This window comes from Lepus europaeus, chromosome 23 (assembly GCF_033115175.1).
Source record: "Lepus europaeus isolate LE1 chromosome 23, mLepTim1.pri, whole genome shotgun sequence".
In the NCBI taxonomy this organism is placed as follows: domain Eukaryota; kingdom Metazoa; phylum Chordata; class Mammalia; order Lagomorpha; family Leporidae; genus Lepus; species Lepus europaeus.
The window spans coordinates 18,901,655-18,917,594 of record NC_084849.1 but is presented as its reverse complement, the minus strand read 5'-3'; the positions used below and the strand labels follow the sequence as shown (position 1 = coordinate 18,917,594).

Here is a 15,940-nt window from a genome sequence, read left to right as displayed (position 1 = left end):
GAGCCCTCTCCCCATTTCACAGAAAAGGAAAACTGAGGTTGAGCACGCTGGAGTTTCTGCCCAAGGTCACCTTGTCAGAAAACGGCAGCATCTGGACTCGAACCCAAGACCCCCATGCTTTGCCACAGAGGCCAAGGATGAGAAAGAGAGAGTGAGAGAGCAAAGGCAGGACGAGGAGAGGCCTCCTTACCAGCAACACCAGCCCCTGCGAGTGCCCGTGAAGCCCAGCGGCCTGGAGGTGGCATTTATACCTTCCCCAGGAGCGGCCGTGCCAAGACGGGTGACCGCTGCGTCCCCGTGGAACGCAGGCGAGAATGCTGGACTAAGCCCGCACCCAAAGCCCGGTCAGCAAATGCCTGCAGACATTGTGTCTCTGCACAATAATGTCATTAGCTTTCAGATCCGGCCGCGCCGGGCTGGTCAGGCGGCTGGGAAAGGAGAGCCCGCTTTGCACGCTCAGCCGTCCGGCTGCCAGCGCCGGGTTCACGGGGGCGGTCAGCCAGGCCCCGGGGCGCGGCCCACAGGGGTGATCTCAGTGGCTCCAGGAACAACCGAGCACAGGAGGCTGGCTTGGCAGACAGCGTCCCTCGCCCAGCCAGCCGATCACTCGGTCAACAAATCTTTGTGGGGTGCGCACGTGGTGTGGAGCTCTGTGCTAGGGGTAGGGGTATGGGTTCGGGTCAGGGTGGGGGAACCTCGTCCAGCCCAGGTTGCCCAAGAAAGCTCCAGGGAGAAGGAGAGGCATCAGCAATGAGGAGAACCTGGCTTGGGGTACTGGGTACGGGTCGGGAGGGTTCGGGGTACAAAGGGTCACCATGCAACAGGATGCGAGGTGGGGCAGGACCCAGGAGGCCAGCAGAGGAGCATGACCTTGACCTTCAAGGCCGCTGGCTGCCCCACATCCGATGTCCTGAGTGGGTTCCTTAGGTCTAGAAAGACCTCTCTGATCCCTACCGCTGACCCCTTCTCTGCCTGTGGCCCCTTAGCTTTGACTGAAGTCCCTCCAGGGCACAGGTCATCCTTGCAGCCCAGGTTATCACTTGACCTTGAACTGCTGGTCAGGTCAGCCAGGGAAGAAGGCACAGCCCTGAGGCTGAGAAATTGGGACAAAGCAGAGACTAGCAGCTGTCCGCCACCTTCCCTTCCCTAACACACACACACACACACATTTGTGATGCACTGGGGTGTCTGGGAGAGGACCACGCCCTTTGCCTCTTGCAGTTTCTGGGATTTCCTAAGACCCCGGGGTGCTCCCTGTCTCGGGAATGCAGCACTGCACTCTCGGCCGCTCCTCCCCTCCATGCACCTCCGCCCACTGTGCATGCCTCTTCCCATGCCTCAGTTTCCAAGTCGCTTGGGATCAGGGTCTACGCCAATGACCTCATCTGAATTCAATACGCTTTGGGGGGCCAGCACTGTGGTGTAACAGATAAAGCCACTGCCAGCAGTGCTGGCATCCCATATGGGCACCAGTTCAAGTCCTGGCTGCTCCACTTCTGATCCAGCTCTCTGCTATGGCCTGGGAAAGCAGTAAAAGATGGCCCAAGTCCTTGGGCCCCTGCACCCATGTGGGAGACCCAGAAGAAGCTCCTGGCTCCTGGCTTCAGATTGGCACAGCTCCAGCTGTTGCGGCCATCTGGGGAGTGAACCAGCAGATGGAAGACCTTCCTCTCTCTCTCTCTCTCTCTCTCTCTCTCTCTCTCTGCCTCTCTGAAACTCTGCCTTTCAATACACAAATAAATTTTAAATAAATATTTTTTTTCTTTGACAGGCAGAGTGGACAGTGAGAGAGAGAGACAGAGAGAAAGGTCTTCCTTTTTCCGTTGGTTCACCCCTCAATGGCCGCTGCGGCCGGCACACCACGCTGATCCGATGGCAGGAGCCAGGTGCTTCCTCCTAGTCCCCCATGCGGGTGCAGGGCCCAAGCACTTGGGCCATCCTCCACTGCACTCCCGGGCCACAGCAGAGAGCTGGACTGGAAGAGGAGCGACCGGGACAGAATCCGGCACCCCGACCGGGACTAGAACCCGGTGTGCCAGTGCTGCAGGTGGAGGATTAGCCTATTGAGCCGTGGCACCGGCCAATTAATAATTAAAAAAAAAAATCTCCTCTGGAAAGACGCTGATCTCCCATGTGGCTCCTGTGCTGCTTTCCCAGGCGCATCATCGGGAGGGGGTGGGGGGGTGGATCAGAAACAGAGCACAAATGGGATGTGAGTGTCACAAGTGGGGCTCAACTCTGTGCCACCATGCCAGCCCCATAACCATCTCTGTTTTCTTAAAATTTATTTATTTATTTGAAAAGCAGAGTTACAGAGAGAGAGAGAGAAAGTCTTCTGTCCGCTGGTTCACTCCCCAAATGGCCGCAACAGCCAGAGCTGGGCCAGTCCGAAGCCAGGAGCCTGGAGCTTCCTCCGGGTCTCCCACACAGGTGCAGGGGCCCAAGGACTTGGGCCATCTTCTACTGCTTTCTCAGGCCATAGCAGAGAGCTGGATCAGAAGTGGAGCAGCTGGGACTTGAACTGGTGCCCATATGGGATGCCGGCACTGCAGGTGGCGGCTTTACCCGCTATGCCACAGCGCCGGCCCCTTCGCAACCACCTTTGAGGTAGGCGTTGTTTAGTATTCCCCGATACAGGTGAGGAAGGTGAGGGCCAGAGATGTTAAGTAACTTTTCCAAGGTCACACAGCCAGGAAGTGGGGGGACTGGCATTCTCACTCAGCTCCCTCTGACTTCAAAAGAAATGCTTGTAACCTTTAAACTGTACAAGCAGCCTATGGGGAAATGGAATTAAAAGATGAGGTTGATTTTCTGTGAAATTGTTTGAGCCTCTCAAAAATTCTTCCCACTGGGCTCCGGGGAGTGCAGAGCAGCCCCTGTCTCCTCCTGCCCTCAGTCTCCCCATCAGAGACGAGGTCCTTGGTCCCTGCACCTTGCACCCTCCTCCTGCAGGAAGTGGGCAGGGCTCCTATTGGCTGAGCATGGCAAGGCACGCTGGGGATGAGTGGGCTTCTTTTTCTCATCCATTTTCACAGGTAGGTAAACAGGCTCAGAACATGCCCCCCCCCCCCCGAAGTCTCACATCCAGAGACTGGTGGAGATAGGATTCGAACCCAGACCTCAGGATCTGTAGACTACAAAGCTTTCGCCCTTCCCTCCTCCCTCCCTCCTACCCCAGCTTCTCCCCCTGCAAGCAGGCTTGTGGCCATGTAAATATCTCAGCCCACGGGTCCATGGCATTCATCCTTAATGCTTGTCGTAAAACGAGCTGATTGTCTGAAGCCCTCGGCAGAGTTCCTGACCCTTAGCGCTTGGGAACTGAGCTGTTAAATTATCCATCCCAGGACATCCGTGTCGCCTGCTATGTTCTCAAAGCCTCCTTCCCATTTCTTGGTTTCCCATCCCCAACCTGAGTCGGTGCCAGTGCCGCCCAGGGCATTTCTCTATTCTCTCCCACTCATTCATTTCTGTGTCCTCGTCTAGACCCTGGGCTCCGTGAGAGCTGAGCCCCAGCTCGGTCGTCTCCACCGCCCCAGCGCCCGCTCAGAGCTGGGCACAGGGTGCTCAAGGAGCATGCGTGGACTGGCTCGATGACCTCCTACAAAGGAGCTGGAGGGGGAAAGTGTGCCCTGGGCGCCACCAGAGCAGACCCTAAGACGAGAGTTCGGGTGCAGGCAGCTTAGGGGGCAGGTGACCCCGGGAGACACCAGGAAGTGCGGAGAAGGGAAGGGAGGCAACTAGGGGCGGCAGCCGATGCAGGTATATCCGGGCGTGGCAGAAAGTTCATGGGAAACAAGAGGGAAAATTGGTGTATATTTTTGTGGGAAACTTTTTGAAATCCATGCAGTTGAGAGAGTTCATGGAAAATGCATAAGCTACGCATGAACTTAATTTTTGCACCAAAACCATCTTAAGCTACTTTTTCCTTTTTAAGTCATTTATTTATTTTCATTGTATCTGGAAGGTACAGAGACAGACAGACACAAAGAGATCTTCCTTCCACTGGTTCACTCCCCAAATGGTCACAACAACCAGGGCTGGGAACTCCATCCAGGTCTCCCATGTGGGCGGCAGGGACTCAAGCACTTGAGCCATCACCTGCCACCTCCCAGGGTGCACATTAGCTGGAAGCCAGATCAGAAGCAGGGCTGAGACGGGAACGCGGACACGCCCGGATGGGGTGCAGGTGCCCCAAGCAGCCTCTTGGCTCTGTGCCTGTCGCACAGCCCAGCACACGCACTCTGACCCTTTGTGCTAAGCACTTCGTGCAAAGTGGCCTCATGCTCATAGTTGCAACAACCTTACGAGACAGGTGCTCCTTGACCTCCATGCTACAGGCGAAGAAACTGAGGTTCAGGCAGCCGAAGTGATTTGCCCAAAAATGACCAGCTAGTGGGGGAGCCTGGAAAGGTCCCAGGCAGTGTAGAGCGAGCTCAACCCAGTCATCACGCCTCCGGCAGCCTCGGTTCACCCTACTGCCCTGACCACTAGCAAACCCTGCCCCCCCAATTACCCTGCAAAAGCCACCTCCTGGCCCCAAACATCATCCTCCTACAACTGAGGGCACTCTTGTTCTCTGTCACACCCAGGCTCTGCATAGAAGACACAATCTGGTCCAGGTTAGAGGCAAGAGCAGGCCTTTGGAGTCAGGTCAAATCCCAGCTCTGATCCTGGCTGGCTGTGTGACCCGGGCAGCTGGCATCCTCTCTCTGAGCGAAAGATAACAGGCGGGAGTAACTTGTAGAGAGCAGAGAGAGGGTCACTGCAACTTTAAGACTTTGTACAGAATCCCTCAGGCATCTGTGGCCACCGGAGACTGCCCTGGGTATGGGGGTGTCCAGCCGACCCCCTCACTGCCTAGAACACGTGACCCTACAGTGAGTCAGCCTCCCTGCACGCCTTCCCTTCATGCTGATACCCAGGAGCTGGTCCTGGGCATCTTTGTGTTAACTGAGAAGGGCGTGGATGGCTCCCGGCCCAGGGCCTAGAACGCGGCAGGTGGCCTGCACCGGGAGCAGCGGGAGAGTCGGCAGCATCAGGCGGGCTGAGCGCAGCATCGGTAGCTGCAGAGTGCAGAAACACGGGCTTTGGCGTCAGCCCTGGTGTGAGTCCTGGTCCCACCCCCGCGAGCTCGCTGGGCCTCGGGTTCTCTCTCTCTGCAAGTGAGGGCCCTACCTGTCTGTGGATTAGCAGGTGAGACAGCGTGATTGTGGCTCAGCAGCACCCTCTAGTGGCGAGTATTATTACGGTGGAAACAGCTGTGTTTTTCCTACCCTATTTCCCAGGTGAGCCCTTGTCTCCAGGCAAACCTCAGTGTGTGGGGCTCAGAGAGACGTTCAGCACCCAGGGTTCAGGTCTCAGCTCTGCCACTTGTTATCTGTGTGGCCCTAGGAAGAAGACGCTGCCTCTCCGAGCCCGGTTTGCTTATCTGTGAAATAGGATGAACCGCCATGCCTCCCTCCCAGTGACGTTCTTAAGATACAACATACAAAGCCCTTGGCACTGGGCCTGGCACCCATCAAGCACAGATATGTAAAGCCTAATAAAGTCACCTCCTGTGAGAGAGAGGAAGGGAGTGTCCCTGGGGGGAGGCAGGGGTCAGAGGGGGGTGCTGACATCCTCACCTGGGGTGGGGGTCACCCCTGCCTTTACCTGTAGCATTGCTGGGCACCTCTGGCCCCTTCGAGACAGACGCCCACCCCAGCTGATACCACTGAAGCAAAAAGTCACGGTGGCTTCTCAGCTGGACCCATTTTTCTTAACTGTGAAGTTGGAGTAGCTGAAAATGGCCGCCCCTGCTCCAGGCTGTGGAGGCTGCGGTGGCCCAGATGGGGAACAAAGTCTGGGAAGCAATGCAATGCAAGGTCCCCCGTAGAGGCAGGGGGTGGCAGGAGGGAGGGTGGGGTGGGCTGGCCCGGGAAGCCAGCCTCAGCTGTCTCAGGTGGGACATCCCCTCCTCTCCCCAGCAGGGGGCAGCAGTGACTCACTTAGGCCTGGCACGGCCCCCGATGACTGCCACCGTCCACGTGAAGCCACGGAGGCCAGAACAGTGGTCAACGGCGGGGGCCAGGATGGGGGCTCAGTGCCAGGCCACAGAGGACCTCGGGTGGGGAACGGAGACACCGAGGCAGGGAAAAAGAGGCTGGGGCTCCCGGCACCTGCCCTGGGCACCACAGCCAGAGAAGACCCCAGCTCACGGCACTCAGATACTCCACAGCTCTCACGTACCACAGAGAAGACAGAGCCCATGGCAGCCGGGGACCCCGCCCCTGTCCTCTCCCTCCCACACCAGCCGGCCTCTTTACCGCTTCTCCACCACCCAGGCACACTCCTGCATTGGGACCTGGGCACCGCTACCCGTCTGCCTGGAATGTTCTCAAGTCTCGTTGCTGTCTAGCTCAGATGTCACCTGCTCAGGACAGAGTTCCCTGGCCGCACCCCCATCACCTCCGTGGTCCTGCCTGGATCTGCTGCTCATCTGCTTCCCACCGTGCTGTGTTCCAGATCTCCTTGTTTGTTTCTTTTCCATCTCTCACATTGCGGGTGAGAAGCTGGGGACCCCCAGATGGGACCTGCCTTTCGCTGACTAAATGAAAGGCTGCAGGGGTCAACCAACCCATGGAGAGAGGAAGGGAGGAATGATGAATGACGGGTGAATGAGAGAAGGGAAGGATGGGTGGGAGGATGGATGGATTGAATGAATGGGAAGATGGAAGGGTGAGGACGTATGAATGTATGGATGGATGGGTGGATGGGTGGGTGGGTGGATGGGTGGATGGGTGGATGGGTGGATGGGTGGATGGGTGGAGAGGCAGGTGGATTAGTGGATGGATGGATGGACGGGTAGATGGGTGGGTGGGTGGATGGATGGATTGAATGAATGGAAAGGTGGAAGGGTGGGGATGTATGAATCTATGGATGGATGGGTAGGTGGGTGGGTGGGTGTGTGGATGGATGGGTGGTGGGTGGGTGGGTGGGTGTGTGGATGGATGGGTGGGTGGGTGGGTGTGTGGATGGGTGGATGAGTGAGTGGGTGGATGGATGGATGGATGGGTGAGTGGGTGGATGGGTGTGTGTATGGATGGATGGATGGATGGATGGATGGATGGATAGATGGCTGGCTGGGTGGGTGGGTGGATGGGTGGGTGCATGGATGATGGATGGATGGATGGGTAGATGGATGGGTGGGTGTGTGGCTGGGTGGGTGGGTGGATGGGTGGGTGCATGGATGATGGATGGATGGATGGGTAGATGGATGGGTGGGTGTGTGGATGGATGGGTGGATGGGTGGGTGGGTGTGTGGATGGGTAGATGGATGGATGGAGGGAGGGAGGGGCAGATGAGGGATGGGTGGGTGGGTTTATCAGCAGATGTTCAGACAGTGGCCCAGATGCAGACAAGCTCAGGATTTGGGGGGAGACTGATGGGTGTGATTCCACTTGGAAGGAGTGGCGAGCCGAGCCTGAGCTCAGCTGTTGGCCCTTTCCCGGAGTCCTGAGTGCCCTGGAGCCCCTGTGCCCCGCCCGCAGGCCTCGCCCAGCCCAGCAGGAAGTGACGCAGAGGTCCATGGCAGGTGGGGGACTGGCCCCAGGCTTTATTGAGCGGATCCCGGGGGAGGGGGGACAGGCCGGCCCGAGCCCCAGCCCTGGAGCCTCCTCTTCTTGCCCTCGCTGCCGCCCTGGGCAGGCGGGGGCCTCTGGGGCCTGGGGGCCGGGGCCCTTCAGCTGCTGAGGAAGCAGCCCCGCTTGTGCCACTTCTGGTCGCGGATGCGGCGCACGGACTGCAGCTGCGGCTGGTTGGCGTCCCACTCGTTCCAGTGGCGGTACTCGCCCCGCTCGAACACGTACTGGCGCCCACGGTAGCCTGGGAACTCATAGCCAACCCACCTGCCGGGGACAGCACCACGGCGGGGTGAGCACCGAGCCTCCTACGGCCAGCGTCCCCCACCTGCCTGGATTCCTCCCTGGCTCCCCGGTGCCCGTGGCTGAATCTACTCCCCGTGCCTTGCTCACAAACCTCATCTCCCAACACGGTTCCTTCACACGCTACAGCTGCATCAGAGCACACGCTACATTCTACGTCTCCACACTACACACCTGTACTCCATCTCACTCTGGCTTCTCCTATCCTGCTCTCCTCAAACCTCTGAGCCTTGGCACGTGCTGTTCCCTCCGTCTGGAACACTCACCCCTACTTCGTCCTTATCCTTGCCCCCTCGTTCGTTTGCATCCTTTTCAGCTCTCTCCTCCCCCAGGAAGCCCTCCCTGACTCCTCCGAGCTGAATTAAGAGACCCTCCTCCCCTCACCCCAGTCATGTCCATCACAATGCACTGTGAATGCGTGCTCCTTGCCTCTTGAAGGCAGGAGCTGCTAAGCTCTGGGCACACACACCCCTTCCCTGTACCTGGCACGTAGTTGATGCTCAGTACAAAGTTGTTGAATAAATTACCATCAGGGAGAGGTGGTACCTCGCAGGGCCCAACTCCAAGCCACAAGCTCATAAGTGAGATGCAACCACTAACAAGTGAATGGTGACCTAAGGTTGCATCGACAGTGGCGTGAGGTCTAGAAGGAAGGAGGTGATGGGCTACTCTCCCGCGTACCAGGGTTGTGATAGGAAAATAATCCCAGGGGTGCAGGAGGGTGGGCACCATGGGGGCTCCCGGTGGGGCTCGGGGCAGGGCTGGGTGGGCAGAAGGGGCGGCTAGCCCTGGGGACCAGGACGCGTCAGTCACAGAAGCTGTGAGCATCAGGCAGCCAGGACGCCCGTGCCCTGTATCAGAGCACCCAGGGTTGATTCCCAGCTGTGTCTGGCTCCTGGCTCCAGCTCCCTGTTAATGCAGAGCCCCGGAGGCAGGGGTGATGGGCTCCTGCCACTCACACAGGAGACCCGGATGGAGTTCCCAGCTCTCAGCTTTGGCCCCAGCCAGGAGCCACAGCGAAGCCCTCGGGGAGAAAGTCTGATGGCATCTGCACCTGTCTCTGTCCCTCTACCTCCCGCACAGGAAGTGGGGGGGGGGAGTGTGTGCCAGAGGCGTGGCCAGCTGGAGGAGGGGTCAGGGCGAGGCTGAGGCTGGGTTCCTTACGTCCCGTTGATGGCGCGGATGCTGGCCACGCGGTCCTGGAAGCCATGAGCCCACAGGCTGGGCACATCGTCGTCCACTATCTCCATCTTGCGGCCGCTGAAAGCTGGGTTCTCGAACAGGTGCAGCTTATGCTCTGGGCCATCCTGGGGGTGGGACAGAAGGCTGAGCGGGCGGCTGCTGTGGCCTGGACGGGGCTGAGGGAGGTGCTGGGGACAGGGAGGACCCCATACATCACCACCAAGTGGCCCCCAGCCCCAGGCCCGCTGCGGAGGGGTAGGGGACTCCGGGTCCCTGCCAGCCCTGGCCCGCTTGGAAGTCTCAGGGTACGAAACTGAAAGGGGGGTGCCGGGGTCTTGCTGGTCCCTGTCACTTCACAGATGGGGACACCAAGGCCCAGGCAGGGCAGGAGGCGGCCAACAGGATGAGGTGTGAGCATGACCCACGCTGGGCCAGTTTGCCCCTTCCGTCGCCCCCTGGGGTGGTGTGACAAGGAGAAAGGGCTGGAGCAGCCACCGAGGTGGACCAAAGTAGGTGGCATTTTACAAGGCATCATGGGAGGAGTTGGAGAAGGCAGGTGAAGAATGGACGTGGGGACCCCAAGACTGCAGCACGTGGCCTCTGATCGTAACAGGGTGGCACGTGTGGTCCCACGGCCAGGCAGCCCGATTCAAGACGGGGACCCTGGCACCCCAGCACCCAGTCAAGAGCTTGCTCCTCCTGGTCCCACTGCAACACGGAGGCCACAAAGAGGAGGGGGTCTTAGTTCAAGGCCAGGTCCTTGGCCAAGCCCACCCAGGAGCGCGGCTGCCCACTCGCCCCGCCGCCGGGCCCCGGGGGCAGGGAGGCACTCACGATGTTCAGAGGCCGGAGGGACAGCAGGCTGTCGCTGTGGCGGCTGTTGGACCAGGCGTCCCAGCGGGGGTAGTCTCCCTTCTCCAGGACAAACTGCTCCCCGCGGAAGGCTCTGCGCTCAAACGCCAGCCACCTGCAGGGCGAGGGACCCGGGTCAGCCATGGCAGGGGACGGCCCCAGAGCTGCTGCTGCTGCTGCTCTGTGGATCGGCACCCCCTCCCCCAACCGATGCCGGGTCCTGCAATTGGAGGGGTTGCTGGGACATCTGGGGAATTGTCCAGGACCCCGGGCCAGGAAAAGCCAATCTAGGGAACAGCAACTGAGAAGCCGTTTCACGCCCAGCCTCTGGGGGAGGTGTGGGGTGCACCCCTCGCACCAGCCACACCCAGGAAGCATTGCACAGGCTGTTTGCTCCTCCCTGCCTGCTCCCTCATTCCCATTCTTCTTCTCTCTCTCTATCCTCTCCCCTGCCTCTCCACTTCCCTCCCTCCCTCCTCTCTTCCTTCCTCTTTCTCCATCCTTTCTCCCTCTCCTCCTCTTCCTATCTCCCCTCCCCCGGTCATCCTGTTCCTTCTCACAAAACTCTGGAAACTGCACCATTTTTATGCCCATCAGACAGCAAACCAACTTGTGCACCGTCACCCTGCAGGGGAGCGCCAGGGCCCCGGCACCCCCGTCTGAAGCTGGGAATGCAGAGCCCAGCTGGGACACCTGCTTGCTTTGTGTGCATGGACAAGACACGTCACCTCCTTGGCCACTGTTTGCTCACCTGTAAAACACAGCTGAGGCGACAGAGTGCGGGTGACATGTTAGGTGTGAACAGGGTCCGGGCTCACTCGGCAATCACAGAGCTGCCTTTCTCTGTCCTCGCCCCACGGCCCCCTGCTCTGTGTCACAGACTCCAGAGCCACTAGGATGCTAAGAGAATCCCAGCCCCGGCATCCCATTGGACAGAGGGAGAAACTGAGACCAGAGAGGGGAAGGGAGCCGCCTAAGACCTCACAACTGATCCAGAGCTGCAGACTCCCCAGAGGCTCAGGACTTACAAGGAGGGGCTGGGGCCCCGGTACTCACGGTCCAGACTCCACTTGGATGGAGCCCACCTTCTCCAACAGGCTGTCCGTCAGGTTGGGGCACTCGGCTGTGATCTCGCACCGCTTGCCCTGGAAGTTCTCTAGCTCATACACGATCACCTGCAAGAGCAGCGTCCTCAACGTCCCGCCCTGGCTGGGCTCCCGGCCCCTGCCCCTCCTCTGGGCCTGAGAGCCTGGTGCCACCTGCTCCAGCCATTCTGCTTTGCAGCAGCCTGGAGCAGGCATCGCGGCAGGGCTGCACTGCCCCCTGGTGACCAGAGAAGGAAATGCTTCTGGGAACCTCCTTTAAACCAGAGCTTGCAACTCAGAAATTGCTGGTGGGAGAGGGAACCCAGCAGGAGAAGCAACCCAGGAAAAGATCACTGGGACACTGCGTCGTCGCCTCTGGCCAAACTTCTCACCCCCCCCCCACAGGTCAAAGGACACTCCCTAGTGTCCCCTAGTGGCCACCTCATCGTTGACCATCACCTGCCCGGTGCTCAGACCCGGAGTGTGCCTCTCTCACCTGCCCAACAGCACAGGCTGTTTTGGTATGAGGTCCCGGGGGAACATATGTTCTGCTCATTTAACAGAGGTGGGGGGCGGGGAGAGACCCAGAGCAGGTAAACCACTTGCCACAGGCTGCGCAGCCGGGTAAGTGGAAGCACTAGGGTTCAGTGAGGGGCCCCAGGGGTCCCCACACTCGCTTGCACAGGCACAGGCCCACAGCTGCCAAAGGGACAGCAGCAACTTGTATCCCCCTGGTGGACAGCTGCCTCTGGGGGGGTCACCAAGCCTGCCCGGTACAGCCCCCGTGATGGAGCCCAGGGCCCCGGCCAGGGCTTGTCCAATTTCACCCCAGAATCAGGCCCAGAGAGAGGGGCGGGCCTCCTTGCTGCTGTCCCTCCCTGGCCCCCTGCGCTCTTGCTAAAGCCGCCAGGACACCTTCAGAGGTCTCCATGGTTTCGGGAAAGGCGCCGAGGGATGGTCTGGGAGGGGCAAAGCCAGCACGTTCTGGCACCACCTCCAGCATTCCATCTGCCACCCTGGGCCCCTCGGCCACCTTCTGGGCTTTGCCATGGAGCTTTCGCACCAGTGCTGGGGTCCAAGGAGGGTGGCTGCTGTCCCCATTTTAAAGGTGGGGCTGTGGAGGCCCAGAGAGGGCGTGAAAGGCAGGAGAGTCGGGGCTTGAAGTCACATCCCCTGAACCCTAGTGCGAGACAGTAGGACGTGGGTGGCCAGCTACATGCGGCTGGCCCGGCCGTGGAAGGGGGAAACTGGAGCACGTTTGTGGGGTGGGGGTCTCCTGCTGGCCCACTGGCTGGAAGCGCTGCTGCTGTCTCCTGGGAAGACAGCCTGGCCGGGACACCGACCCTGAACCCGGGAGCCCCCCCGCTCCGGCTGCAGTGCCCGGCTCCCCCTCCCGCCCAGTACCTTGTAGCTGCCCCCAAGTCCGCCGTGGCTCTTGCCCGCTGCCGCCTGCTCCGGCACTCCGTGCTGCTCTGCCATTGCCCCAGGTACACCTCTGCCTCAAACCAAAGGACATGGGGTCACGAGGTTCACCCAGGCACAAGCGGGTACTGCCATGCCTGGGGTCTACACTGGTGGTCCATGAGACACCGGTGTCACTCATGGCCGACATGCTGTCACTCATTCAACAAACACCCACTGAGCGCCTACTGTGGGCCCTGGGGAAGTCCGTGGGGTCAGGGTCCCATTTCACAGAGGGAATCGCCGAGGCCCAATGAGAGGGGGTGGCTCATTTCCCTGAGGCACACGGGGAGGATGTGGCCCAGCCCGGGGCCTTCTCACCCGATGGTTCCCCTGAAATCCCCTGAGGGCGGGGGTCTCTGCCGCAGCCTCTCCCACCTCTGGCTTTGTCCTTCACCGTGAGGACCTACATAGTCCCAGGCCATGCACCCAGTGACCAAGGTGGACAGGAGGCCATGGGGCACAGAAGTGGGAGGTGGACAGACAGACAGACATCTAGAGAAAGCACGTGTGAGACCCGGTCCTTGGGCCTCCGCCGCAGGCCAGTTCCTGGGCCATCGGTTCTTCATTCTAAGAATGCTTATTGAGCATTTCCTGTGCACCTGCTGCGCCAAGAGGCACAGCCACAGATGGACGCTTCTCCCTCACCACTCAAGGGGTCGCCATGCGCCCACAGGCCACTGCAGTGGTCATGTGGCTGGAGTCTCAGGACCATTGCACACATGTGCACATATATGCACACACACTCCCCTGGTCATGGGACAGCACGCACACACACGCACACACGCACACAGGCACACACACCCTTGCCCACTCAGGCCCCCACCGTGGTACCCACTGCACCCACATCTACACCCCACATGGCCCTGTCCCCCTCCGCAGCTCTCAGCATGCCCCCTGCTGGCAAGCACAGCTTCGTGGCCCCTGGACTTGACAGACCCAGCCCTGTCCGAAGCCTGTCTGCTCTGTCTGTGGCCAGCCTCGGCGTGAGACAGCGCTGGGTCCAGCCCCTAGGTGACGTGAAAAGTCCCACATTCATCCGCTTCCCTTCCTCAGAGTGGCTCAGTCGGCCCCAAGCACACGCCCAGGGGCCCAGATCCTGGCCACGACCCCCCGACACACGGACGGTGCAGGTCCCCAGCTCCTAGCCTGGGCTTCCAGGCTGTCTGGGTTCTCTTGCTCGTCCCCAATCCCCAAGTGACCCCCCCACCCCGTTTTGGCAGGGGGCCAGCCAGGACCGCCCCATGGAAACAGCTGAAGGTCTGGGCCCGCCAGGGCAGCTCCGGCCTCCCCAGCCCCGGCCCGTCCCCCAGGGAACCTGCTGCTGTCGCCTCGGGAGGAACACGGGAGCCAGGAGCGTCCGCAGACCCAGTGCCCTGGCAGGAGCGGCCTATTTATGGGCGCTTTCTGACAGGCCAGCACATCCTGGCCTGCTGAGGCAGCGCCCTGTCCACCCCATTCTGTCCAGGCCATTGCACTCCAATAGTGTGTCCAGAGAGGCCCCAATGACTTCCTGGGGGCAGTGGACCTCATGGGCTCCGCAGGGAGCTCAGCAGGGCCGGGCTGGGGGCGTCAGGGTGCAAAGCCCTCCGGGGCTCCCCTCCCCACCACCAGCGCTAACCCCCATCCTGGCTGTCTCAGTGCCATCGTCTTTCTATTGGGGTGTCGGGCACCTCTGGGAAAGCCTGGGTTCTGAGACCAAGAGACCCCAGGCCTCTCCACTTTCCTCGAGCCACAGGCTCTGGATTTGATGTCCGATCACCCTAAAAACACACCCTCCGATTTCATATAATCCATGCTTTTCCCAGAACGCTGCATCAATCCCCCATTGATTTTCTACATTATCTGCAGACAGCAGCTGCCACTTCGTGAAGACCCTCGACATGCAAATCACAGCGCCAGCCTCCTCAGTGTATGTTCAGTCCCCATGGAGACGCGGTTCTTCTTTAGGATGTAATTATTTATTTGAAAGGCAAGGCGAGAGAGAGAGGGAGAAAGAGAGAGAATCTTCCATCCACTCAGTCCCCAGAGGGTCTCAATGGCCAGGGCTGGGCCAGGTTGAAGCCAGGAGCCAGGAACTCCATCCAGGTCTCCCCCGTGGGTGTAGGGGCCCAAGCCCTTGGGCCATCTTCTGCTGCTTTCCCAGGCGCATTAGCAGGGAGCTGGATCGGAAGTGGAGCAGCCGGGACTTTCTTAATCCACTGCACCACCACGCCAGCCTCCCTCCCCCACGGCGAGCCATCTTTAGAGTTAAGATCCCCATTTTATAGATGGAGAAACTGAGTTCAGAGAGGGGAGGTCATGTGCCCAGACACACACAGCAGGCTGTTATCCTCCACAGAAGATCATCAACATCACCTTGCTCTGCTCCCCCCAGGCCCCCCAAAAACTCCATAGACCTGGGCGTTTTTCATGTGCCTGGCAAAGTACAATGTGCCTATGGCAGAGGTATTATTGTATTATTGTAGATGGTCACTGGATGGATAGTGATGGAGGAACAGGAGGGTCTGAGGCTCAACAAGGTTTTCTTTGGTGGCTGAAACAGGTTGAGTATCCCTAAAAATGCGAAAGTACAAACTGCTCCAGAACCTGGAACTTTCTGTGCCCTGTTGTCCCCCCCACACAGACAGTGACAGGTCACAGGCAAAACACAGGTGCACTAAAAACACCGTACAGCATAGCATTCAGGCTGTGTGAAACAATGACCTTGGTGTGTGGACTTGGGTCCCATTCCCCAAGAGATCTCATTATATAAAAGTCAGTATTCCTGAATCTGGGGGGAAAAAAAAGTAAAATCCAAAACACTTTCCGGTCCCAGTGTTTTGTGTAAGGGATGCTCAGTCTGCATTAGCTTTGGGGGCTAAAAACACCAGAGTCAGCATAAAACCCAGTGAGCCCACCTGCCCTAGAGTGGTGGTCGGCCATGGTGGGCGATGACATCTGGGGTCAGGCAGACCGGGGTGACCTTGGGTGTCTTAGAGCCACAGTCTCCCCAGTCCTAGACAGAAATCTTCTCTCTCCTAGAGCCACTGGGAGACCAGGTAAGCAAAGCACTGGACCTACTGACAGTCACTTTGTTCTTTTACCTTCCGAGGACCCTGCCCACTCCCTCCCCTTCCTTGGGATTCAGTTGTCTCGGGCTGGCGATGTATGGAGGCAGGCAGGGGTGGGGACCCCATGGCATCCTCCTGTCAGATCCTTTAGGACCTACTATGTGCTCAGCACTTTCATGTACCATGTCGCCTTAACCCAGCACTCCCAGCACTACCGCCTTTGGGGTGGATCGGTCTTTGTACTGGGGAGGTGCCGACTTGTGCACCTGCAGGAGGTAGAGCATTGTTCTTAGCTGCTACTCACTAGATGCACGAGGTACCTTCTCCCCTCCTGGTGACCACCTCACGTGTCTCCTGAGGGCACAACAGCTGCCTTAGGCTCTTG

The 15,940-nt window shown here is 59.4% G+C and overlaps 1 protein-coding gene across 1 annotated transcript; it reads right to left on the bottom strand.

Moving 5' to 3' along the window:
* Nucleotides 1-7,720: 7,720 nt before the first annotated feature.
* Nucleotides 7,721-12,804, bottom strand: CRYBB3 (crystallin beta B3). The gene is made up of 5 exons (XM_062182419.1): nucleotides 12,446-12,804; nucleotides 11,013-11,131; nucleotides 9,939-10,071; nucleotides 9,087-9,229; nucleotides 7,721-7,886 (listed from the first exon to the last, which is right to left on the bottom strand). The coding sequence occupies exons 1-5, from the start codon at nucleotides 12,518-12,520 to the stop codon at nucleotides 7,721-7,723; spliced, it is 636 nt and encodes a 211-aa protein (XP_062038403.1). The 5' UTR covers nucleotides 12,521-12,804.
* Between the last annotated feature and the right edge of the window lie 3,136 nt (nucleotides 12,805-15,940).